The sequence below is a fragment of the Zea mays genome, chromosome 6, assembly GCF_902167145.1.
Source record: "Zea mays cultivar B73 chromosome 6, Zm-B73-REFERENCE-NAM-5.0, whole genome shotgun sequence".
NCBI classification, from domain to species: Eukaryota; Viridiplantae; Streptophyta; class Magnoliopsida; order Poales; family Poaceae; genus Zea; species Zea mays.
Genome location: NC_050101.1, coordinates 79487352 through 79513435, shown reverse-complemented (window position 1 = coordinate 79513435; position 26084 = coordinate 79487352). Strand labels below are relative to the sequence as shown.

The 26084-nt window shown below is 43.1% G+C and overlaps 1 protein-coding gene across 1 annotated transcript; it reads right to left on the bottom strand.

Annotated features, from left to right (window-relative positions):
- Positions 1–4551: 4551 nt before the first annotated feature.
- Positions 4552–5493, bottom strand: LOC103629464 (probable beta-1,3-galactosyltransferase 14). The gene has a single exon (XM_008650579.4). It carries the CDS (start codon positions 5139–5141, stop codon positions 4713–4715), a length of 429 nt encoding a protein of 142 aa, XP_008648801.1. The 5' UTR covers positions 5142–5493; the 3' UTR covers positions 4552–4712.
- Between the last annotated feature and the right edge of the window lie 20591 nt (positions 5494–26084).

Sequence of the window (26084 nt, the reverse complement as noted above, 5' to 3'; positions counted from 1 at the left end):
ACCTAAGGATTGACTAGCTTTTGTTATCCATGTCCTTGTTTACCTATTTGGGTTGGATTATTATTGTTTAGCTTTATGCTATCGCTCAACTCTAATCAATGAACATGATGAGAATTATCAATGATACGCTGTTTTCCCCTCTTTTATTATGATGTTATACTTGTGTCCTTCAAGGGGGCTCGAGCGGTTTCTCGAGTGCCTCTCCGTAAGGACCTGTTCGTTGGATGACCGCCCGAGAAAACAGTGCAACCATGAGGGTGGAATGGGGTGCCCTTAGCTGAATAATTAGAGGATCCAGGGTGTAGTTCGCTTAGCCGTCATGCCGTCAATGGGGCTCGGTGTATGCGGCTCGCTCTGCCAAGCTTGGGTTCGCCCCTTGGGGAGGAGTGCGGTGCATTTAGGAAACCTAACGGGCGGCTACAGCCCCGGGGAATCTTTGTAAAAGCTACATAGTGATGCCCTGCTGGATCACCTAGGTAGTGGTCAATGGGGAGTAGCTCTCTCCGAGCAGAAAGGGAATCACGGCTTGTGGGTAAAGTGCACAACCTCTGCAGAGTGTTTGAAAACTGATATATCAGCCGTGCTCATGGTTATGAGCGGCCAAGGGAGCTCCAGTGATTAGTGGTACTTGATCAGAGATGTTCGGATTTGCAGGTGGCAATGAGATTGATGGTTCTTGATTTTGACTCTGGTAATGGTAAGTGGTACTCTTTCCGTTTGGAAAGGAGTACGTTTGGGTTAATAACGTGGGCTAAATCTAAAACTTGGCTTTCTCTACTAGTAATAATAATCTGACCAACTAAAAGCAACTGCTTGACTTATCCCCACATAAAGCTACTCCACTACAGCCAAACAGGATACTTGCTGAGTATGTTGATGTGTACTCACCCTTGCTCTACACACCAAACCCCCCCATCCCCAGGTTGTCAGCATTGCAACCACTGCTCAGGAGAAGATGAAGCCGTGGAAGGAGACCATCAGGAGTTCCAAGATTATGATGAGTTCTAGGCGTGGGTTAGCGGCAACCCCCAGTCGGCTGCCTGTGAAGGCCGCGTTTATCTACATTTCGTTTTCGCACTTTGATTTATTGTAAAGACTATGTGGATGTCTCAGATATATGATGTAATCGACTACTATTTCCCTTTTTTTAATACTATTTGAGCACTGTGTGATGATGTCCATGTTATGTAACTGCTGTTTACGTGAATTGCTGATCCTGGCACGTACATGGTTCGCATTCGGTTTGCCTTCTAAAACCGGGTGTGACAAAAGCGGAACAAGGCTCTGCAATCATATCCTTTACCAATAAATTGTCTAGACTTAGACACAACTAATTTATTGGACTCCAAAACTACCTTGAACCCATCTCTACATAGAAGGGTTCCGCTAACGAGATTCTTGTGTATAGAAGGGACATGATGCACGTTCTTCAACTGCATGATCTTTCCCGAAGTAAACTTCAGATCCACCGTGCCAGTGTCATGAACAGAAGCATGTGACCCATTCCCCATTAGGACGAAAGAATCCCGGGCGCCCAGATAAGAAGAGAACAAGTTAATGTCAGAACACACATGAACATTAGCACCAGTATCAAGCCACCAGCTAGGTGATTGAAATACTGAGAAGATGAAAGGTAAATTACCATACCCTTTATCTTCCTCATTGCTAGCGACCACTGTGTTGACATTGCCCTTTTTGCAACGGCGATCCGCTCGATCAGGACATTCCTTGGCAAAATGACCCGCCTCGCCACATGCGAAACATGTCAATTCAGCCTTGTTCTTTTTCTTCTTGAAGTTGGTAGTTTTGTTGGGCTTGTTAGATTTTGGCTTTCCTTTGCCCTTGTTGTGGTTCCTTTGAACCATGTTGGCGCTGGAGTGGCCCTCGCCTCCTTTAGATACCGTGTCCTTAGTCCGAGCTTTCTCCTCAACATCCAGAGACGCTATCAGATTTTCAACTGATATCTCCTGTCTCGTATGTTTCAGAGATGTGGCGAAGTTCCTCCATGTAGAAGGCAACTTTGCAATAATGCACCTAGCCACAAATCGGTCAGGAAGGACTATCTTAAGGTGGTCGAGCTCCTTGGCTATACACTGTATTTCATGAGCTTGCTCTACAATAGAGCGATTATCAACCATCTTATAATCATGAAAGCTCTCCATGATATACAGGCCACTGCCAGCATCTGATGCACCATACTTAGTAGTAAGTGCATCCCACAACTCTTTCCCGTCTGTGTACTGAATATTCGCATCAACCAGACGGTCAACAAGGGCGCTAAGAACGGCTCCCGTAAAGATAGTATTGGCATGGTCGTACTCTTTCTCCTGTTCAGGAGTCAGTGGATCTCCGCTCCTGTGCACCGCAATTATTAATGGATGGCTGCCTGCTATGCTGCCTCCAGCCTTTTTTACCTTCTCTCCTCGGCTCACGGCTCCATCGGCTCAGCGTTCGGTTGCATTGCCTCCATTGCTAGTGTGGGACTGTGGGTAGGAACAGCGATAGGATGCTTAGGGCGTGTTTGTGACCCTGTCCCTAGCCAACTCGGCCCCGTTCAACTGGTCCAGGCTGAGACTAGCCTATCCCGGCTACTGCAACTCACTTTGTTTGCGCACTTGTACCATATGAGCCTGGCTCAGACGAGCTGGTGTTTGTCACCCAATATGCAGCCGGGCTAAAAGACTAAAACTACCTAAACGCGGAATCCTTGCGCCACGAGCAGCCAGGCTCCCAAGAAACGGACCTTGAGCTCGTTTCTGTGGAGCCAGGCTGAGAGGCTAAATTTGCACGCGCACAGCCTGGCTCCCGAGCAAGCCACGCGACGCAAACACGGGAGCTGCAGCCCGGGAGCACAGCCAGGCTGCTGGGCCATGGCGGCAAACACGCCCTTAGACCCTCTCGGGACGTAGGATTATAGATGTTGCAAAGTGAAATTTAAAATGAGGAATAAGATAAGAAATCTGCTAGAGATAACTTTAGGCCACGTTTTTAGTTTGTCTACTTGTATAAACTTTAGATTTAAAGCTCTAACAAATTATTGCGCTTTAGTTTATTTTTTTCTAAAATTGGAGCACGAGTGGGACTTAAGTTTAAAACTGACTTTAGACCATTTATTTGTAGTGTTAATTATACTTCTTCCATCCCATAAAATAAGGCGTGCATATGTTTTAGAAAGTCGATGTCTTCAAACTTTGGCCAACAATTCAGCAAAAAAACATATGTTTTTAGTGTATACATGTTATATACTTGAATTTGTATTCAAAAATAGTTTAATATATGATGCTTAGTCTATATTTGTTGATGTCATATTTTAAAAGAAATTAATGGTCAAAGTTTCACTCAAAAGACTTTGTCAAAAAAATATGTCTTATTTTATAGGAAGGAGGAAGTATAACAGAATCGCTAGAGGTGGACACTTTAATACCTCATCGGGACATGTACAACCTATACACTATGTCCCGGTTTTCCAAGCCCTAGATACACTAACAGTGTGATTGGTTGGCTGCACACATCCATCCAGACTCTCTAGATGCATTGACCAAGGGACAACTCCTGTTTGCTTGCCTGCGCATGCGACGTTAAGCCTGCACCCGCAGCTGCAGCGTTTGCCAAAATCAATTCTCCAGGTTGCATGCGTAGGTACGCATGATTGTTACATTTCCAGCGAGCCATGCTCACACCACTCAGGCCACATTTGGCCACCCAACCAATCATATTGTAAAGGAACTAGTCCATACAATTTAATACATTTAAGCATTGTATTTTATTAGCTAGAAACCTACGAGACACGCTTATTTATGTTGAACGTATATTGACCAAAATAAGTATCTTATATTTTTTGCATTTATCCTATTAGATATCCTTTAAGATACATATCATTTATTGTTGATTGTACATTATTTAAAAAAAATTCGACATCGATAAGAAACTGATCTTTAGCGGTTGTAATCACTAATCAATAGTATTTAATCGATAAAGTTATATTTTTGTCCTATATACTCAATTTATTCTTTTTTTATTTGTTACGTTTTAATTTAAAAATAACTAGCGGACATACTACTTTGCGTACTTACGTGCACTAACTACAGGAGGGTCGATCGGAGGAGGGCAAGTTCAGAGTGGCGCCGCGTGCAGGGGTGGCTAGACTGTGTTCAACTGTTTCTCCTAAATTCTCCTCTTATATCCCACTCATGTGTCACGTTAACGTTCTTTTTCCTCCTATATCTCCATGCTCTACAGCGGTTCCCCCTATATCAAACCTCTATATCCCACCACACCAATATTTTATACTTTCATCATCAACTAACTCAACTATCTAATATTTGTTTTATTTTTATTTGGTCTATGAACAGTGTGCGTCCGTAACTTAGTACACAATTAATTAGCAAACTTCATAATTAGTATAAATACGTTAGTCAAAAATCGTTGGAATTATATGTTTTATCCACATTGACCAATACAGTAATTCATTTAGAGGTAGATCATCGGTATTTGTTATTTTGGAGATGCGATCTCTGAAAACAGGTTGGCAGAATATTGAACATCTAGATATAAGAAATATCAAACCAACTCCCATATTAAGTTTGCAACCAGTCTCACCATATATTATACTACTACTATGAGAGGAGCAGTAGGCTAGAAGCAACGAAATACATCGACAGTTCGAACTCTAAAAGTCCAGCTAGATCTTGACCGGCACAAGCAAAAACGAACTAACAAGCCGTGATACCAGCGACTGCCCGAAGTAGACCCTGGCGATCCGCGGGTAGCCATGTCTGGCGCAGCGCGCGGCGGCGGCCGATGGAGCCGAACCCGGTGAAGATCCCGACGAAGGCCATGACCTTGTGGCGGCCGCGCGATCCAGTGGCGAGCGAGGCCGGGAGCTCCGCGGAGCCCGATGCGGAGCCATCCCCTGGGCTGCGGTCCCACGCGATTGAGACGGAGAGCGGGCGCGAGGAATCGGGGCAGCGGCTGTGAGTGACGGACGGGGAGCGCGAGAGGGCGAGCACGGTGGCGAGGAAGCCGGCGAGGCCGAAGAGGAGGCAGGCCGCGGAGAAGGCCGGCATCGAGAGCAGCCGGCGCAGCGACCTAGAGCGACGCGAGGTGGAGGAGGCGAAGAAGACCTTGGGCGATCCCAGCATGGCGGGGGGCGGGCGGGCGGGCCGACCGGCTGGTCCTCCCCGCGCGTGTTGCCGTCACGACTGGGAGGGTGAAATCAGCGTCTCGTGCATCCTACGGCCACCCGCTTTCCCCGTTTTGTCCTTTTGAAACTGTCGTCGCCGAACGGGAAGGTTCCGGACGCCGGCGCGCAGGGAAGAAGCCAACGAACAACGTCGGGTAGCGTTCCCCTTCATCTGGCGTGAGAGGGAGTGCTGCTGCTGGATAGAGGAGAGGAGAGGGGGCGCTGTTGCAGTAGATAGGGGTCTACTGTATCTGCTAAAAGATCTACAGTAATAAAGGAGGAGGACGCTCGCGACAACCGTTGAAGACAGTCTAACGAAGGGCATGCAACAACGGGCCCGAACGAGCTCCGATCCTCTCCCGCTCTGCCTCTGCGCTGCACGCATGAATGCTGATGCTGCCCAGTTCGCTCTTCATCAGCCTGGCAACTAGCAATAAAGCGACCGAGCCGGCGAGTCGGAACTCGGAACCAAACAAAAGTGCACGGCCGGCCGGGGCCCACGGCTCCTCTCCCAACCTCCCATGGGGAAGGGCCCACGCGAGCGAAGTGAGAGAGGAGGAGGAAGACAGGGATGGCCCACCAGTCTGGCCGTGCGCCTCGCTTTGCCGCCGCTTTTCCTGACACACACAGAGTACCCGCCGCGGCCATTGCTTCATTCTCATCAATCCTGCCGCGACGCTGCTCGAGACAAACTACTCCTTCTATTCCTCATCCATTATCAATCAAAATACAAGTAGTTTAAAACAGCGATATTATCTCTAAAATATAACTTTAACTAATATTCTTTTATTAAAATATAAATAAATTCTTGATATATTTATAATTCTACAAAAGTACTTTTTAAGATAAATCTATACATATGACTATTAAATTTCAAAATTAGTAACAAAGCTAATATTAATAAACAAAGATTTATACGTTTGACTCAAAGCTTGTTTAAAACGATTTATTTTTTAATACTGGAGGAAGTATACTGCATGCACTATGCAGTAGTATATTTCTATTACATTTTAGGTGCGGAAACGAGCTGAGTAAGTTTGGCTCGCTTCTCTAGCATCAATAATATATGTTAATTATAATTTTATGTAACAAATTATTATTGGATCGAGCCATAATCCACTCGCTCTTTCCTTGAGTCAAAAAAATAAGTTAGCTCGGACTCGTTCTAAACACCGAGCTGAACCTAAACTGGCTCGTCGAGCTCTATTCCATTTCATTTCCACGCCATTTCTTTCATCTCCTCCCCTCCGGCCCTCCCAGGTCTGGAGGAATTATTGGGCGGACCCATGCCTGCCTCCTAGGACCTCCATCCGTGTTGGTTCACTCCCGTGCATGGGAACCTTGCATTGATGCGCTCGATGATTGAGAGCTGATCCGAGCTCTAATTTGTTCGTCTAATTTAATTTCTCTCCCTCTCAATAATAGATTAGGTGTTGGATTAATGTGGGTCTAACCAAAATTAATATTTAATAATAGTCAATGTTAAAGGGTCACTTCAATGCTTCGGTATACTAATAATTTAGTATTATACTGTAAGTTAAAGAGATAAATCAATTAACTTAAATAGATGAACCATTAGTATATCTATTGAGAAGTTGAGAAAAGAACGAAGGACTGCCACACGCACGCACTGCCGGTTGGGTCGTGGCTCGTGGTAGATCGGACCTTGGTTCGAATATTCTTTACTAACGGTTGCACATTTTGCCTGAAGTAATGGTCGTTTGTTTCCAGTGTTATCAGCTAGTAATGGGTGGCTTTTATGGCACATCGGTTTCTGGCTGTGTAACGGGCCGTGGCTCGTGGTAGATGCAGGAGGAGGGGGTGGGGTTGTGTTTGAATAATGGCGTACTAGTAAGGGCATGTACAGTGGAGAGACACCAAAACGATTCTCCAAATACAGGAGACAATTAAGAGACTCTATTGTACAATGAAGTGTCTATAAACGTAGTCTATTAATAAATACAGAATTAAATGTATTTGTATAGCATCAGATCGATAGAACAGACGACAAATTCGTACAGTGGGAAGTGAGGCGTCTGTTGCTACTTGGTTTACGAGCCAGAGGCGTCTCTTCACGGAGAGACGGCTCTAAGATTTTTTTTGCAAATAACCCCCTTAAACACCTTAAGAGCCTTCACATTAAACACCACTGTACATGCCCATCTTTTATCTAGAGTGACATTCAAGTCCCCTAGATATTGTTGTCGGGTCAAGTGTCTCTTCATTTTGGTCCGCTGTTTTTGTTTAGGGGTAGGATCAGTTTTTTAGACGCCACTTGTCACACACAGGCTAAGCTACCGAAGTATGAATCTGCTGGTTTTTTTATCATAGATATATATCTTAGCTGAGACGTACGTGACCGTTGCGAATGGACAAATTGTTTAACCAAATTTATATGATATAAAATAATGATACCAAATGTCATTGTTGGTTAGCTATTACACGGGCACGCCACACTCACTGGCAAGGGAGGGCAGCTCCAGCTGGAGGTCACGTGTGGCGCGAACCAATCATGCGACGGTCTGGTCCTCGGCGTCGAAGCTGAGTCTGGATCCCGTCCTCCCACGACGCACCCTGGGCTTCGGGCCCACCAGTACGAGGCACCCCGGGAACCCGACTACTCCCCATGTGCCGCCCTCGTGGATATAAAGATCCCTAGCTATCAAGTGTAGTAAAGGATTCCTTAACTAAGTAAAATAAGAATAAAATAAAAGAAGTACATGATATGAGAACCTATCTCTATTTATAGATATAAACTATGTCTTCAGGTATATGGATCATGTCTCTTGCTTAGAAAGTCACTCAAGCAATTATATCATATTTTTCTTGATTGTTTCAATCCATACAGTGATTTCTTAAGCTTAATACTGATAATGCTCTATTTTTCTCATCTCGATTTGGGACTGGGATACCTTCCGGTATTTTCATATAGATGTTTGTATCCAGGTTTCTATAGAGATAAGCTGTTACAACATCCATTGGTTTTATTTTTAAATTTAAGTTCACTACCAACGAGATCAAATAACTAAAGGTAATTCCTCCCATGAATAGAGAGTAAGTTTCTTCATAATCAACTCCAGGACGTTGAGTGAAACCTTGAACGACTAGCCTTTCTTTGTACCTTGATATTTCATTATTTTTATTTCTCTTTCGTACAAACACCCACTTATAACCTACAGGGTGTATGGGGGTGGTGTGCAGCTTACGGGCCCAACCACCTCTCTTTTGTCTAGAGAAATTAATTCCGCGGTAATTTCCTTTTTCCATTCTTCTGAATCTGGTCTTTTCTTGCATTCTGTGAGAGATGCCGGTTCTGGGTCATGATCCATGATTGAGGCTACTTTCTTTGCAAAATATATGTCTATATTGGTTGTTGCTCTGTTCATGCATTCTCTAGTTAATACATAGTTTATGGCCATTTCATCATGGGATGCTTCTTGCATTTCTTCTTGTGTGTTTCGTTACTACTTGTTGCGGGAGCAAGTTCCTTTAGTTTTCCAACGCCTTTGTGCGCGCACATGTTTGGGATGGCGATTTCTTCTACTGGAAGGTTCAATCCCGGAATACTTTTCTTCATATGTTCCTTCCCGGTGCCAGGTCTCTTCTGGCTCCCCTTCTTTCTTTGGGCCATTTTCGTGATCGGCTATGGTAAGTTCTCTCGCCCTCTTTTCCCAAGACGTCTCCGAGTACTTGGGGTTTGAGAAGCCAGAGTTCCTGTCCTTTTGTTATGAGGCCTCTTAACAGGATCAGGTATACCTTCAATTTTCTTTGGTATTTCAACCCTCTCTAGTGCATTCCGTGCGGGAACATGCGACTTAATCACGCTCTCAAATCACAAAAATGATCAGACAGTTCATTTGCTAAATTTTGCAAATCGATTATCTTCTGGACTTCTAGATTTGCTTCTTTGGTGCGAGGGTCATGAGCGGGGATTCCTGTGGAGGCCATATAATTTCTTGGCATTTCTCATCCAAAGGTTCTTTTGCTCCCCCTAATGATAGGAAATTATCCTCGTCGAAAATATAGTCAGAGAATTGGATCGTATGAAATTCTCCGCTCATTGGGTCAAGGTGTCTAATTATTGATGCACTCTCATATCCAACATATATCCCTATTTTTCGGAGATGACCCATTGCACTTCGTTGTGGAGGTGGTATATGTACTGTTGGTCACTTGTTCTCAAATGTTGTGAATCAAGAACAAGGCAACACAATTGTTAAGTATTAAGGACCTTCGTCCTCCGAAGCATTGCCTCCTCTCGGATTTAATGATCATCGGACGAAGGTCGTGAAGGACATGCTTTCATCATTTCATGGGCAAATAAGGACATATAAATACGAAGAATATAGTTCATTAATTCATTCGTTTATATTTCATAATATACACATGAATATTAACAAGGTTTATATTACATTGATACCTTCGGCTTGCTCGAAGGTGCTGATGCGAGAGTGATTACAAAGTCGCATGAACAGTACAGGGATACTGTTCACCTATTTATAGGCACGGGACGTAGCCCGGATAAAAGTACATTTATGACCTTTAACATTTGTTCATAATCATAACATAAACCACTAGGGACCAGCTAGTCTTTTCCTCCTCTGTTTGGTCTAAACCAAAGTTGGTGGCAGCTTTAGCACTTGGCATCGTTGCTTCCAGACGAGACCTTCGTCTTGAGGAGCTTCGACAGAGAAAAAGAGTCTTTAGTATCACTTTGTCGATGGTGTCTTTGTCTTGAGGACCTTCGGCGGAGAAGAAGACCCCAACAGTAGCCCCTTCGCGGTGCTAGATCGTTTTTTCATAACGAGCTCGTTCCGCGAATAATACGAAGGCTTCGAAATGCCGAAGGTCCAAAAAACACCTTCCCTGATCTTGTTAAAAAAACGAATAAAATATTCACAGCGCTTGCCGGTCCACCGATCAGCCAGTATGCTTGTTTTGGCGGTTCACCTTCTTCTCTGACAGGGCTATATAAACAGACAAGTTGGTGAGAAATTACCATAGCATTCATTGCTATTGCACCGTTGTGCTATTGAAAATTTTCACTGAAGCCGAAGCTCTCTACATTGTACTTTCGAACAAGCATTTCATCGCTCAAGCACAACTTCGTCTATGAGAGTCTGAACAACGAAATGGCCAGGGTAAGATCAACTGCAAGGGTATCTCGCGAGGGAGATGAAACTGCAACGACTGGGAGAGCCCCCATCTCAGAAATGATGAGGCGCTCGGAGTTGGCTGTTGTAGCATCCCAAAAATTCAAATCTTGAAATTTTCTCAAACTCGCTCTAAATTCAAAATGAATTTCAAATTTCATTTCAAAATGTTTGTTTGCGAGTTGATATCAACAAATAAATTATAGTGGTCTATATTCTCTCCAAAATCCTCCTCAAAATATCCTACAAATATTTCTCCAGTGATCCCCCTCAAATGGTTTCCAGAAATACTGCCCAGATATTTCCCTAGTGATCCCGTTCAAGTTCTTTCCAGAAATACTGCCCAGATATTTCCCTAGTGATCCCCTTCAAGTTCTTTCCAGAAATACTGCCCAAATATTACACCGATATATCTCCAAGTATTTTCTTCCTGAGAAATACCTTCAGAATCATTTTTCAAGTCCCTACAAATATTTTCTCCATAACTTTCCTCATGCCCATACGTATATGTATGCCTCCAGTGTCATACGGTGAGCTCTACAAGATAATTACACTTATATAAGACAAATACATGCTAACCTCCCACTAATCCTCTCATCCTCCCACTAATCCTCTCATCCCTCCCCCTAATCCCCCCACCATGACTATAAATAGAGGGGCAAGGGCCTCCTCTCATCCCACCCCAAGCCATTTCATGGCAACTCTCTTCCCCCCCCCCACACACACGCCCACTCCATGTTCCACACAAGCACACACTAGCACAAGGATCGTTCGATCGTTCTTCGATCGTTCGTCCCCTGTTCTTGGTTCGTTCGTCCGTTCGTCCGATCGTTCGATCGTTCGTCCGTTCGTTCGTCCAAATAATCTTTTTCCTACCGTTATGCTGCCAAAATTCCGATCGTTCGTTCGTTCGATCATTCGATCGTTCATCGTTTGTTCATAGTTCCTATTCATCGTTCATCATTCGTTCATAGTCCCTATTCATCGTTCTTCCAGATAATCTTTGTCCTGCCGTTATGCTGCCGAAATTCCGATCGTTCGTTCGTCCGATCACTCGATCGTTCGTCCGTTCGTTCATCCAAATAATCTTTGTCCTGTCGTTATGCTGCCGAAATTCCGATCGTTCGTTCGTTCGATCATTCGATCGTTCATCGTTCGTTCATAGTTCCTATTCATCGTTCATCGTTCGTTCATGGTCCCTATTCATCGTTCTTCCAGATAATCTTTGTCCTGCCGTTATGCTGCCGAAATTCCGATCGTTCGTTCGTCCGATCATTCGATCGTTCGTCCGTTCGTTCATAGTTCCTATTCATCGTTCATCGTTCGTTCATAGTTCCTATTCATCGTTCATCGTTCGTTCATACGAACTATTCACTATCACTATTCACCGTTACTATTCATCATTACTATTCACATACACTATTCATCATCGTTACTATTTACCATTACTATTCATCATCGTTACTATTCATCGATGATATCTATAATTACTTTTCCGTCGCCACTAATCATTGTTACTATTCATCGGTCATCTAGTTATCCCAAATTTCAACTACTCATCCATCATGCTGTCCAGTCCACTTAAGACCAGCCAGACCCATATTCCAGTCATACGGACTCCGGTGACTGTGATTTTCCTTCCAGTAGGGAACTTCCCATCTGGTCACCCATCCTAGGTTTCTCCAAGTTGAGCATGCTTAACTTTGAGATTCCTTTGAACCAGGCTTCCAAACTCAGATTCCAATAATTCTCGTTTCTAAACTCTTATCAAACTATTCCCTATCCAACCATGTAATCCCTTAAGCATGGTCCATATTCCAGAAAACTCCCAAAATACTCTTGTCCCATATTCTGCCTATAACTCTCCTGTTCATACTAAGTCAGACGATTCATTCGTCACTATTCTCACCAACAGTGAACTTCACTGTGCTACACCACATACACCCAGCTATAAATACACCCAGCTACCCTCTCCCTCTCCACACACACTCAACACCCTCAGCCAAGGCAAACACCCCACCCACTCAGTTACTCTGCTCTGCCGGCTACACGCATAGTGTCGTTTCGCCTCCAGTCCACCCTCCTGGTAAGCACCTCCGCTCCACCACTAGTAATATCACAACACCACATGACACAGATTCTACTCAAGACTCTACCCATCCATATATCTCTATTTTGACCACTATACTAAATATTTGTTGGTATACTTGCTTGTTTGTATGTTTGCTTATTCATGTTGCATAGTTATCGGAGCGTTCGTGCCGTCTCGTGGAGGCCAGATCTGCAAGTCCACGCCAGGCAGTGGAGCTAGAAGCCAGTTCCACGAGCTCCCCTTCCCCCTTCGCCAAATAAGCACGGCAAGCTCACTGGATCCCTTTGATGCATAAATTACCTATGATTTTTCAACCACAACCCTCAGCCTGTTATTTTATGCATGATATGATTTTGAGACAAGTTATTATGGCCACCCAGCCGCTTGCCGCAATCAATCCCTGATATATTTGTTACAAATGATTTGAGGAAAGGTGTGAGTTTTCAAAAGAAAATGCTTTTCAAAATGTGTATGATGAAGGGTTTTCACCCTTATCACCTTGTGAGTGGGATAATCAGGGACTCCCTGGTTTAGGGGAGGGCCTAAGGTGATGGCTCAGCTGGTTTAGGCGTGAGCAGAAGGATTGTCCCCTCATATAAGGACCGGTTTGTCATCTTTCACTACCTGTACTCATGACAAGTACAACCACTCGAGACTGTGTGGGCAGTCACTCAATCTAAACTCGTACGGTCCAATCCCAGGGTTATGAAGGCTGGGGAGCATCGGGAGGATAAGGAGGGGGAAAGTTTTGTCCGGTTTGGACATGGTGGTGGCCTGACTCCTTTCGGATAACCGTTAAGGTTAGGACGTGCAGGGAAAGAAAGAGAGTCGGATTCGGATCTCACTGATCATGAGATCGCAGAGCCGGACTAGTGGGTAAAGTGTACACCTCTGCGCAGAGTTTGAAAACCTATTCGAATAGTCTGTGTCCACAGGAATGGACGAGTCTGGTATGGTATGACAATTAATGTTTTGTTTTCAAAAAAGGGTGCGTTTGAGAAAAATGGTTTTTAAAAGGACCGGCGGTTGAGCCGTGAGCTATGGTGGACGGGAAGTCCAGTAGCTGTTTTTGAAAATGAAAATCAGTGGGAAACTGCTGAGATACCTGGATGGTTTAGTCCAGGGGATTTTGTTCTAATATTGAAAAACTTCCTGCTCCTTTTGGAGAGGATGCGCTTTGCAAAATACAAAATGTTTTTCAAAACAATCCTGCATAAAATATTGATGTTTCTGCAAATATCCTGAGCTCTACATATTCCATGCATTATATCTGATTTCCCCATTCCGCGGGTGAAGGTGGGCTGCTGAGTACATTTGTACTCACCCTTGCTTATTTGTTGTTTTTCAGAAAAAGGAGATCGGGTAAGAGTTACGACTGTTCCCAACCTTGCCTGTGGCTGTTGGACCGCTGATTTGCTTCTCTGCGTATATCGGGCTGCTTTAGCCCCACTCTGATGATATGTCCCGAGTTGTGGACCAACTCTTAAAGTTGTTCGCCACCTTTGTAGGTTTGTCTTGTTTGAGCAGATTTGGTATCATCTGATGTATAAATGTGTTTACTAGCCTCCTGGGACTAGTAATTGTATCACATTTGAGTCCCAGAGGATTGGGGACGCTTCAGCTGTGCAGGAAGGAACTATTGTCGAAGGTACCTCTAATGCTTAAGCTGAACAGGTCGTGACTGAAGTTGAGAGTGATAATGAAAGTGAAGATGACGATAGCATTTTATGTCTGACTAAGCCCAGCCATGTTGAATTTGAGAGATCCACAGTTAAAGCTGAAGATCTAGTTCTAATGAAGAAGCTAGAATATTTTGGAGAAAATGATGATGAACTAATTCGCTTTGCTGGAGATGAGACAATTCTAGAGCTGAAAGAAGATGAAGTTGTAGTATTCAAGAGCTTCTTTAGGGCAGGACTTCGGTTCCCTCTTTATGAGATGATAGGTGAGGTTGTTTTGAAAAAGTTTGAGATCTACCTCCATCAGCTGACCCCGAACGCCATGTCAGGCTCAACATATATATATCTAGGCTCTTTGAAGCCAAGGAAAGAGCGCCAACGCCGAAGGGTTCTGCCGGGTACACGAGCTTCATTACCAGACGAAGGCAAGGGCTGACGGCATGCACAAGAACTTCGGATGCTACAACTTTGCATACCGAAAGGACACAAAGGCCCCATGTTAGGCTACCGCACCAAATGGTCGACTGGATGGACGAGCGAGTGGTTTTACGTGAAAGCTGACGAGAAGAAAAGGGAAATACTTATGAGCATGGTGATGAGTCCATTGAGATTGAACTTCGGCATGACTTGGCCCCTGTGGAATATGCAGTTGGGGTCTCCTAGCCAGCTAGCTGAAGTGGAGTTTAGGGTCATGGTTGAGCATATCAGCACTAGAGACTTAGTACAAGAATATCTGGCGAACTAGACATTTTCCGACCTCTGGTGGTTGGGGAATGCTGAAGAAGAAAGAAGAGGGGAAAAAGTATGAGCTTGTCCAGCTGCCTTATCGATTTAAGTTTTAGAAAAGATTCAAGGAACCATGTAATGAATGGTTAGAATTAATAGAAACCATGTGTAATGAAATTCTTGGAAATTATACAAACAAAGAGGATCAGTTAATGACTGCTGCCTTCGGCACCCGCCCAAAGCAAAGGCTAAACCATGTGATGGATGCTCTGAACTTTGAGTATCCTGATTACGAAAGGCTTGATGAAGGGGCCAGAGAAGCCAAAAGGAAAAAAAATTGTCATTATTCTGAATAGGCAGGCCATCCGGTCAGTTAAAGAGGACCAGAAAGCTTCGAAAAAGCAGAAAACTGTATCAGAGCCGAAGGAATCGGCTCCCAAAAAATGGAAACTCATCAAGACATCTTCTAAGGAAACGAAGGTACAAGATGTGCCGAAGCAGATTATGAGCCCTTCTTTGTCTTTTACTGCTGAGGTTTCAGAAATTTTCAAGGTAATGATTGAAACTTTCCCATTTGCACTGCTAAGTCGTCTGAGGTTGGATCTGACTAGCCTCTTGAAGTCAAGGAAATCGCTTCGACTACCAAGGGGAAAATCCAGGGGGGGCAAAAGAAGCGACATATGATGAATATAATGGAAGCTGTTGAACAGACCCTGCCCCTAGCTTCGGCGGATAAAGCTACTATACCCATCGATGCTGAAGATACTGCCGTGGCCAAAGCCAAGAATCTTGCGACCACACTGTCAAAAATTGATAGACTTATTTCGGATGTGGATGTTGAGAAAGATGTAGCCGCAGTGCCCTCTGATAATGGAAAGAGAATTGAAGAGACCACTTCGGAAAATATGAATTTCGATCTTCGGCACTTGGGCGGCCAACAACTTTCCGAAGAGGACATATCAGAATTAAAGGAATTTGCAATATCCTGCGGCTACCAACCTGAATAAATGCTCTTCGATGGAGTTGATGAAGAAATTTTGGGATGCATTCACGACCGCGCCAGGGCTAAGATTATAAGCACTCTATCTAAGAGCATTGGATTCCCGAAGCTAGAAAATGATATCAGCTGCTATAGACGACATCACATCATTGGGAGCTTGTTTTACTGAAACTTCAAAGTAAGACTTCTTTTCAAGTTGTCGATGGTATCTTCATGTTGATTTAGGTATTCTAACTTTAGTTTATTTTTTAGAGTTTATTGTTAAACAAAGCCTTGAAGATGCAACAAGATGATGAAGATAGGAAAAATGAAATTGTTGTCGAAGGCTTTGATGACAAGATCAGAAAACTTGAAGATTCTTTGAAAGAAAAGTGCCTGCTGCGCTCAACCGAAGGTTCACTTGCCGAAGCTCGGGCTCAGAATGAAAAACTAAGCAAAGAGTTGAAGAAAACCCAAACACTTTTGGAAGAGAACACAAGCCGGTTCAACCGTGAAACTAAAGCTTTAAATATGACAATCAAGGTTGAAGCCGAGAAGAACCTGAAACTGAGTGAAACGCTTAAAGATCTTAAGAATAAATGCTTTAGCTTTGCGGCCCAATGTACCGCTCGGCTAAAAAGTATCTTCAATTCAGTCAGAGTCATGTCTGAAGAAGCTAATCTTTCTGCCAAAGATATCCCTGGAGCACTTGAATGCATTGAGAAAGAAGTTGACGTCCTCGATGAAGTCATAACTGGCCATAGTGATTTCTCTGCGCTGGTAGCTTCTCGTGGTACGGCTGCTACCTTCATAAAAGCCGGATGCAATCATGCAAGGGCCGTCAACAGGCCAAACTTTAGCCTGTCTCCATCTGACATTCCGGCCGAAACCCGAAGCATAGGTAATAGATTCATTACCCAAATCTGGGCAAAGGGCGGCCGAGAACTAGTTGGAGATGAAGCTCAAAATCTACTTTACAAGGTATAAAAAATCTCTTTACCTTTATGCTTTTATTTTATATTGTCTTACTATGTTCCTCAATACTCCTGCCTTTGTCATTCTTCAGGTTGACGATGCCAAAAACTAGTGGGACGAAGCTGGATCTGAAGCATTAAAGGGGGCTTCGGAAACTCCCTTTGCTAGTAGCTGTAAAAACACTTTTGGAAGCCTTTTGTGGAAAGTGTATTATTTGACAAAGAATTGTAATTAACTATGAACAGATAGTTGTAATTATTTGTAAATGCTATGTAATGTTGTTTTACCTTTCATCCGTGTGTTATCTGCTTTGCTGTGGACGAAACCAGTGCTTGTAGCTTTTTGAGCCGAAGGCGAAAAACACCTTCCCTTCTTTTCATTCACATCGAATCACCTTTTGAGTAGAATCAAACATCAGCTCTTCTAAATACAATGAATCCTTATTTGCGACGAAGCATCTTCGTATATGCAAGGCGTTTACTCATTGGAGACAGAATCCCTCACCTTTTCTATTAATGCTTTATGTTTTATGTCATGATGATGAATCTACGAATGCCTAATGCATGTTGTATGAATGTAAAAAGATGATGTAATGAAGTGTGTGAAACGGAAATAGGGTTAACCATTTCCTATAATTAATTTTGGTGGTTGACGACCAACACAAACACATGGACTAACTAGTTTGTCTAGAATTCATCTATTACAGGTGCATAAGGTTCAACACAAACCAAGAAAGAAATCAAGTTAGAGACACAATTAAAAATGGAGCAAGACTTTGAGTGTGCTGGAAAATGGTGCACCAGACACTGTCCGGTGCGCCAGCCAGGCGCCCTCCGAACCAGCCACTCTCGGGAAATCCCAGGACAGCCTCCGCTATAATTCATCGGACTGTCCGGTGCAGCTAGAAGACAAGGCGCCCCAATGGTCAACTGCTCAGAACCCTAAGGGTTGCGCTGACTGGCGGGCATCGGACAGTGCACAATGACTGTTCGGTGGGGCACCGGACTGTCCGGTGCGCCCATCGCCAGCAGAAATCAGCCAACAGCTAGAAGTGGTTGGGAGGCTATAAATACCCACAACCACCTCATTAACTCCCATCCAAGCCTTCTGAAATCTTCATTGATTGCAAGAACAAAAGCCCAACACTCCAAGACACAATCAAAGCAATCAATCCACTCAAAGTCTCCAAAATCAACTCTAGTGCATTAGGGCTTGTGAGATGATCACTTGTGTTCTTTTGTTGCTCTTGTCGCTTAGATTGGCCTCTTCCTTTTCCCTTCTTATTCTCAAGAGACTTGTAATCGAAGCAAGACACACCTAAGTGTGTGGTGGTGCGGGGTCTAAGTGACTCGTGAGATTAAGGAAAAGGCTCACTCGGTCTAAGTGACCGTTTGAGAGAGGGAAAGGGGTGAAATAGACCCGGTCTTTGTGACCTCCTCAACGGGGACTAGGTTCTTTGGAATCAAACCTCGGTAAAATAAATCATCGTGTTCACTCGCTTTGATTCTCGTTTGATTTGTTTTCCCTCTCTAACGTTTCCTTGCTAGTATTGATTTGAGTTGGCTCCCATACGTCATCCGCATTCTTTGAGCAATTCTTAGCAAGAGAAACATTCTTTTGACTTGAATTTAATTCTAATGCTAACCCCGGACTTTAGTGTGAGTTTAAGTTTGTAAATTTCAGGTTTCGCCTATTCACCCCCTCTAGGCGACTTTCAATTGGTATCGGAGCCAGTGCTTCATTAAGAGCCTAACCAACTCGAAGTGATGTTTGGAGATCGCGCCAAGAGGGAGATCATGACTAGCGAAAAGCCCACGGGCTCGGGGAGGACTCTCTCAAGGGAGTCTGGCAATAAGTATAAGGAGGAATCCTCTTCCTCCATCAAGTCACATCGGAGAGGTGACAAGAAGAAGATGATGATGAAGACAGTGGTCTACTATGAGACCGACTCTTCGTCACCCTCCACGTTCGGCACCGAGTCGCCAACTACTTCTAAGCTCCATGAGCGCAAGAAGTATAGTAAGATGCCCCTACGCTATCCTCGTATTTCAAAGCGCGTTCCATTACTTTCCGTACCCCTAGGCAAACCACCATATTTTGATGGTGAAGATTTTTGTATGTGGAGTGATAAAATGAGACACCATCTAACCTCACTCCATGAAAGTATTTGGGATATTGTTGAGTTTGGAGTGCAGGCACCAAAGGTGGGGGACAAGTACTACGACTCGGACGAGGCTACCCAAATTAGGCACTTCAACTCCCAAGCAACTTCTATACTCCTCGCCTCCTTGTGTCGAGAGGAGTATAATAAGGTGCAAGGGTTGAAGAACGCCAAAGAAATTTGGGATGTCCTCAAAACCGCGCACGAAGGGGACGAGGTGACAAAGATTACCAAGCGCGAAACGATCGAGGGATAACTCGGTCGATTCATCCTCAACAAAGGGGAAGAGTGGCAAGCCATGTACAACCGGCTCAAGACCATGGTGAACCAAGTGCGCAACCTCGGGAGCACCAAATGGGATGACCATGAAATGGTCAAGGTTATTCTAAGATCCCTTGTTTTTTGTAATCCTACTCAAGTACAATTAATACATGGGGATCCTAGATACAAACTAATGTCTCTCGAGGAAGTTATTGGCAAGTTTGTGAGCTTTGAACTTATGATCAAAGACTCCAAACACATTGTCAACTTGGAGCAAGGTGCCACCTCTACACCCGAGTGCAACCCGTCGCATTCAAAGCGACGGAAGAAAAGAAGGAGGATTCTACAGCAAGTAGGATTCCAATCAATGCCTCCAAGCTCGACAATGAGGAGATGGCACTCATCATCAAGAGCTTCCGCCAAATCCTCAAGTAAAGGAGGGGGAAGGATTACAAGCCCCGCTCCAAGAGGGTGTGCTACCGATGTGGTAAGTCCGGTCATTTCATAGCTAAATGTCCAATTTCTAGTGAAAGTGACAAGGACGAAGACAAGAAAGGGAAGAAGAAGGAGAAGAAGAGATACTACAAGGAGAAGGGCGGCGATGCACACATGTGTCGGGAATGGGACTCCGATGAGAGCTCTACCAACTCCTCCGACGAGGATGCCGCCAACATTGCCGTCAACAAATGTCTCCTCTTCCCTAACATTGGCCACAAATGTCTCATGGCAAAGGATGGCAAGAAGAAGAAGGTACATTCTAGAAGTACCCCCAAATATACTACATCTAGTGATGAGGGTAGTTCTAGCGATAATGAGGATGATTTACTTTCTCTCTTTGCCAACCTTAGCATGGAACAAAAGAAAAATTGAATGAATTAATTGAAACCATTAACGAGAAGGATGACATCTTGGAATGCCAAGAAGACTTGCTCGTTAAGGAAAACAAGAAATTCGTTAAATTAAAAAATGCTTATGCTCAGGAAGTAGAAAAATGTGAAAATTTATCTAAGGAGATTAGCATATGTCATGATTCAATTTCTAGTCTTAGAACTGAAAATGATAACTTAGTTTCTAAGATTGAAGAATTAAATGTTTGCAATGATTATATTTCCTATCTTAAAAATGAGAATGTCAAATTAAATGCTATGATAGTAGAATTAAATACTTGCAAACCCTCTACATCTAATGTTGAACATATTACTATTTGTACTAGATGTAGAGATGTTAACATTGAAACTATGGATGATCACCTTGCTATAATTAAACAACAAAATGATCACATAGCTAAATTGGATGCAAAAATTGCCGAGCATGAACTTGAAAATAAAAAGTTTAAATTTGCTAGAAGCATGCTCTATAATGGGAGACGCCCTGGCATTAAGGATGGCATCGGGTTCCAACAAGGGAACCAAAGCAATGTCAAGCTTAATGCCCCTAAGAAATTGTCGAATTTTGTTAAGGGCAAGGCTCCCATGGTTCAGGATAGTGAAGGCTATATTTTATATCCTGCAAACTATCCTGAGCATAAGATTAAGAAAATTCATGCTACGAAACCTCACACTGTTTCTCATCATGAATTCATGTATAAAAATGAGGCTTCTAGTACTAGGCATTCCACTCATATTAAAATGCCTAAGAAGAAAATTCCTACTGCATCAAATGAGCATAATGTTTCATTTAAAACTTTTTATGCTTCTTATGTGCTCACTAACAAATCAGGCAAAATAGTTGCCAAATATATTGGAGGCAAACACAAGAGTTCAAGGACTTGTGTTTGGGTACCCAAAGTACTTGTTTCTAATATGAATGGATCCAAGACCGTTTGGGTACCTAAGAACAAGGCCTAAATTGTTTTGTAGGTTTATTCATCCGGTGGCTCAAGTTGGATAACCGATAGCGGATGCACAAACCACATGACACGGGAGAAAAGAATGTTCTCCTCCTATGAGAAAAATGAAGATCCCCAACGAGCTATCACATTCAGGGATGGAAATCAAGGTTTGGTCAGAGGTTTGGGTAAAATTGCTATATCTCCTGACCATTCCATTTCCAATGTTTTTCTTGTAGATTCTTTAGATTGCAATTTGCTTTCTATTTCTCAATTATGCAAAATGGGCTACAACTGTCTATTTACTGACGTAGGTGTTACTGTCTTTAGAAGAAGTAATGATTCAACAACATTTAAGGGAGTGCTAGATGGTCAGCTATACTTAGTTGATTTTAATGATAACTAAGCTGAACTAGACACTTGCTTAATTGCTAAGACTAACATGGGTTGGCTCTGGCATCGCCGACTTGCCCATGTTGGAATGAAGAATCTTCATAAGCTTCTAAAGGGAGAGCACATTTTAGGACTAACGAATGTTCATTTTGAGAAAGACAGGATTTGTAGCGCATGGCAAGCAGGAAAGCAGGTTCGAGTCCATCTTCCACACAAGAACATCATGACAACTAACAGACCGCTCGAGCTACTCCACATGGACCTATTCGGCTCGATCGCTTATATAAGCATCGGTAGGAGTAAGTACTGTCTAGTTATTGTGGATGATTATTCTCGCTTCACTTGGGTATTCTTTTTGCAGGAAAAAATCTCAAACCAAGAGACTTTGAAGAGATTCTTGAGATGGGCTCAAAATGAGTTCGGATTGAGAATCAAATAGATAAGAAGCGACAATGGGACGGAGTTCAAGAACTCTCAAATTGAAGGATTTCTTGAGGAGGACGACATCAAGCATGAGTTCTCTTCTCCCTACACACCTCAACAAAATGGTGTAGTGGAAAGGAAGAATAACACTCTACTGGACATGGCAAGGACCATGCTTGATAAATACAAGACTTCAGACAGGTTTTTGGCGGAAGCAATCAACACCGCTTGCTACTCCATCAACCGGCTCTACCTTCACCGAATCCTCAAGAAAACATCATATGAACTCCTCATTGGTAAAGAGCCCAATGTTTCATATTTTAGAGTCTTTGGGAGCAAATGCTTTATTCTTGTTAAAAGAGGTAGAAGTTCTAAATTTGCTCCTAAAGTAGTAGAAGGCTTTTTATTAGGTTATGACTCAAACACAAGGGTATATAGAGTCTTCAACAAATCCACTGGACTAGTTGAAGTTTCTTGTGACATTGTGTTTGATGAGACTAATGGCTCCTAAGTGGAGCAAGTTGATCTTGATGAATTAGATGATGAAGAGGCTCCGTGTGTCGCACTTAGGAACATGTCCATTGGGGATGTGTGTCCTAAGGAATCCGAAGAGTCCACACAAGCACAAGATCAACCATCATCTTCCATGCAAGCATCTCCACCTACCCAAGATGAGGATCAGGCTCAAGATGATGAAGATGAAGATCAAGAGGATGAGCCACCTCAAGAGGAGGACATGGATCAAGGGGGAGATGAAGATGATCAAGACAAGGAAGATGATCAAGAAATAAGGGATCAAAGACCGCCACACCCTAGAGTCCACCAAGCAATTCAAAGAAATCACCCCGTGAACTCTATTCTTGGTGACATCCACAAGGGGGTAACCACTAGATCTCGAGTTGCTCATTTCTGTGAACATTACTCTTTTGTGTCTTCTATTGAGCCGTACAGGATAGAGGATGCATTAAGAGATCCGGATTGGGTGGTGGCTATGCAAGAGGAGCTCAACAACTTCACGAGGAATGAGGTATGGCATTTGGTTCCACGTCCTAATCAAAATGTTGTAGGTACCAAGTGGGTATTCCGCAACAAGAAAGATGAGCATGGTGTGGTGACAAGGAACAAATCCCGACTTGTGGCAAAGGGTTATTCACAAGTCGAAGGTTTGGATTTCGATGAAACCTATGCACCCGTAGCTAGGATTGAATCAATTCACATACTACTTGCCTATGCTACTTACCATGGCTTCAAGCTTTATCAAATGGATGTGAAGAGTGCCTTCCTCAATGGACCTATCAAGAAAGAGGTCTATGTTGAGCAACCTCCCGGCTTTGAAGATAGTAAGTACTCTAACCATGTGTATAAGCTCTCAAAGGCGCTTTATGGGCTCAAACAAGCCCCAAGAGAATGGTATGAATGTCTGCGAGACTTTCTTATCACTAATGGCTTCAAGGTCAGAAAATCCGATCCTACTCTCTTCACTAAAACTATTGCAAAAGACTTGTTTATATGCCAAATCTATGTTGATGATATTATCTTTGGGTCTACTAACAAGTCATCTTGTGAAGAGTTTAGTAGGATAATGATACATAAATTCGAGATGTCTATGATGAGGGAGTTGAAGTATTTCCTTGGATTTCAAATCAAGCAACTCCAAGAGGGGACCTTCATCAGCCAAACTAAATACATTCAAGACATACTTAAGAAGTTTGGAATGAAGAATGACAAACCCATCAAGACACCCATGAGAACCAATGGGCATCTCGACCTTGACATGGGAGGTAAGTCCGTGGATCAAAAGGTATAACGGTCAATGATAGGATGTTTACTCTATTTATGTGCATCTCGACCGGATATTATGCTTTCAATATGCATGTGTGCAAGGTTCCACGCAAATCCTAAGGAAATTCACCTTAGGACTTTGAAAAGAATCATGCGATATTTAGTTTACACTCCTAAGTTTGGGCTTTGGTCCCTAAGGGATCTACCTTTGATCTAGTTGGGTATTCCGATGCCGATTATGCTGGATGTAAAATAGATAGAAAGAGCACATTAGGGACTTGTCAGTTTCTGGGAAGATCCCTGGTGTCATGGGCTTCAAAGAAACAAAACTGCGTAGCTCTTTCCACCGCTGAAACCGAGTATATTACCACATGACATTATTGTGCGCAATTACTTTGAATGAGGCAAACCCTTAGGGACTATGGCCACAAATTGAGCAAAGTTCCTCTCCTATGTGATAATGAGAGTGCAATCCACGTGGCGGATAATCCCGTTGAACACAGCCGCACTAAGCACATAGACATCAGATATCACTTTCTGAGAGATCACCAACAAAAGGGGGATATCAAAATTGCTTATATGAGCACCCACAACCAATTAGCCAATATTTTTACCTAGCCACTAGATGAGAAAACTTTTAGCAAACTTAGGAATGAGCTAAATATACTTAATTCTCTGAACTTTGATTGAAACATTTGTCACACCCGGGTTTCGGGGTACCAAGACCCGGGCGCGAACATAATCACCAGGTGTGCTGGGACCAAGTCTCACACATATGATGAATCATGGCACAGGATCGAATGTCACATCTTTACTACATAACAGGAGTTTTGTACAAAATAAATGCATAAATAATTACATTATAAGGAGACAACGGTCCAGCAACCCAAAGTTGACTGGGAGACGACGACCTAGACCTCTCACGAACTCGTCACAACATCCTCCATGCGCCTCATCCTGCGGTACCTGTTCTTGACCTGTGGGGGGGGTGTGAGACAGCAAGAGTGAGCTCACATACGTTCATCGCTCAACAAGTTGTGGGGAATAATGTGCATGAACTCGCCAAAGGTGGGAGCTCACGTGAAGTGTAAGGCTTACCAAAGAGGATGGTTGAAGCTGAGCATTGCTTTTAAAGTTGGTCAAAATTTTATTAGCAGTTACTAAGTATAAGTGAATACCAACCCAATTAAGTAGTAGAACAAAAGTAACAACCTCACCTGCGATGCAATGCATATGACAATTTGAGTTTAAGTTCCATAATTTAATCATGTGAGTGTCCGAGTTGCTCATGACCGTGAGCACGGCTAGTATACCAGTTTTACACTCTGCAGAGGTTGCACATCTTTACCCAAAAGTCATGTTACCCATCTGCCAAGAGACGGCCAATCCCATACACCTCTACCGAGGAGGCGAGGCAGGGTAACACTACGAGGCCTTTACAAAGTTCCACTAGCTTCAGAAAACCCGCTACAGTTTATAGGAAGCTCCAATGCAGGAATCCCTCGCATGACCTCCATCGCAGCAAAATCATCCTAAGGGCCTCCCTACACTGACCACTCCCCTACTGCCCTTGCCCCTTTCAGGTAAGGTAGTCATCCACTAGCTTTCCTAATTAATCAGCCAAGGGCGTCCATAAACCCTTGTGGTAGCACTGTTTTCCCGGGTGGTTCTCCATGTTCCAATTAACATAATGATCTTAACATGAACAATAAATAACAACTGATAACAAAAGTATAATCATGAATAGTGTAATTTTCATACCCAAAACCACGTAAAGCAATAGCAGGTACTACCCAAAAAGTTTAGTGGAGTCAAGGTATAAAGATAATCAAACTAGGGTAACCTGTTGGGTCCCATCAAAATTAACCTATGCAGATCATTATGATTAATCAGAACATGACTGGGTAAAAAGAAGTGATCAAGGGCACAACTTGCCTGGGACTTGAGATGTCAGGTACCAACTTGCTCTTCAGATGACACGTGTCCTCACGGCTAAATGTATCAATACAAACAAAAATGGTATAGAAAAAAATTAACATTACACGAAACATAAGCAAAAACTGCGTAATAATAGTCTACACGTTGCTACAAGATCGTGGGAACAAGAATTACTAAATTTGGAGCTACGTTTACCGAGTTATGATTTTCCGAAGATCCACCTAATTTAAGCACTTAAAACTAGACCTTATGTTGATTTAATAGATCATGTGAGAAAATAACCTAAATGAATAATTAATTCACCTTTAAGTTAAATCATAATATAATTAGGGATCATATTTTAGCCAAACTATAATTATAAACAGATTAACTTTGATTTAGAGAGGTTAATCTACTAAACATAGGTTAAATGAATATCTAACTATAAAAGTATGAGATATGGTATGATTAAGGTTTTTATTACGTAGAGAATGTTTTTATGAAGCTAACGCAACTAGAACGGAGTAAAACGG

Coding starts and splice junctions, on each gene's coding strand:
- LOC103629464 (XM_008650579.4), bottom strand. CDS start 5,141: ATGCTGGGATCGCCCAAGGTCTTCTTCGCCTCCTCCACCTCGCGTCGC.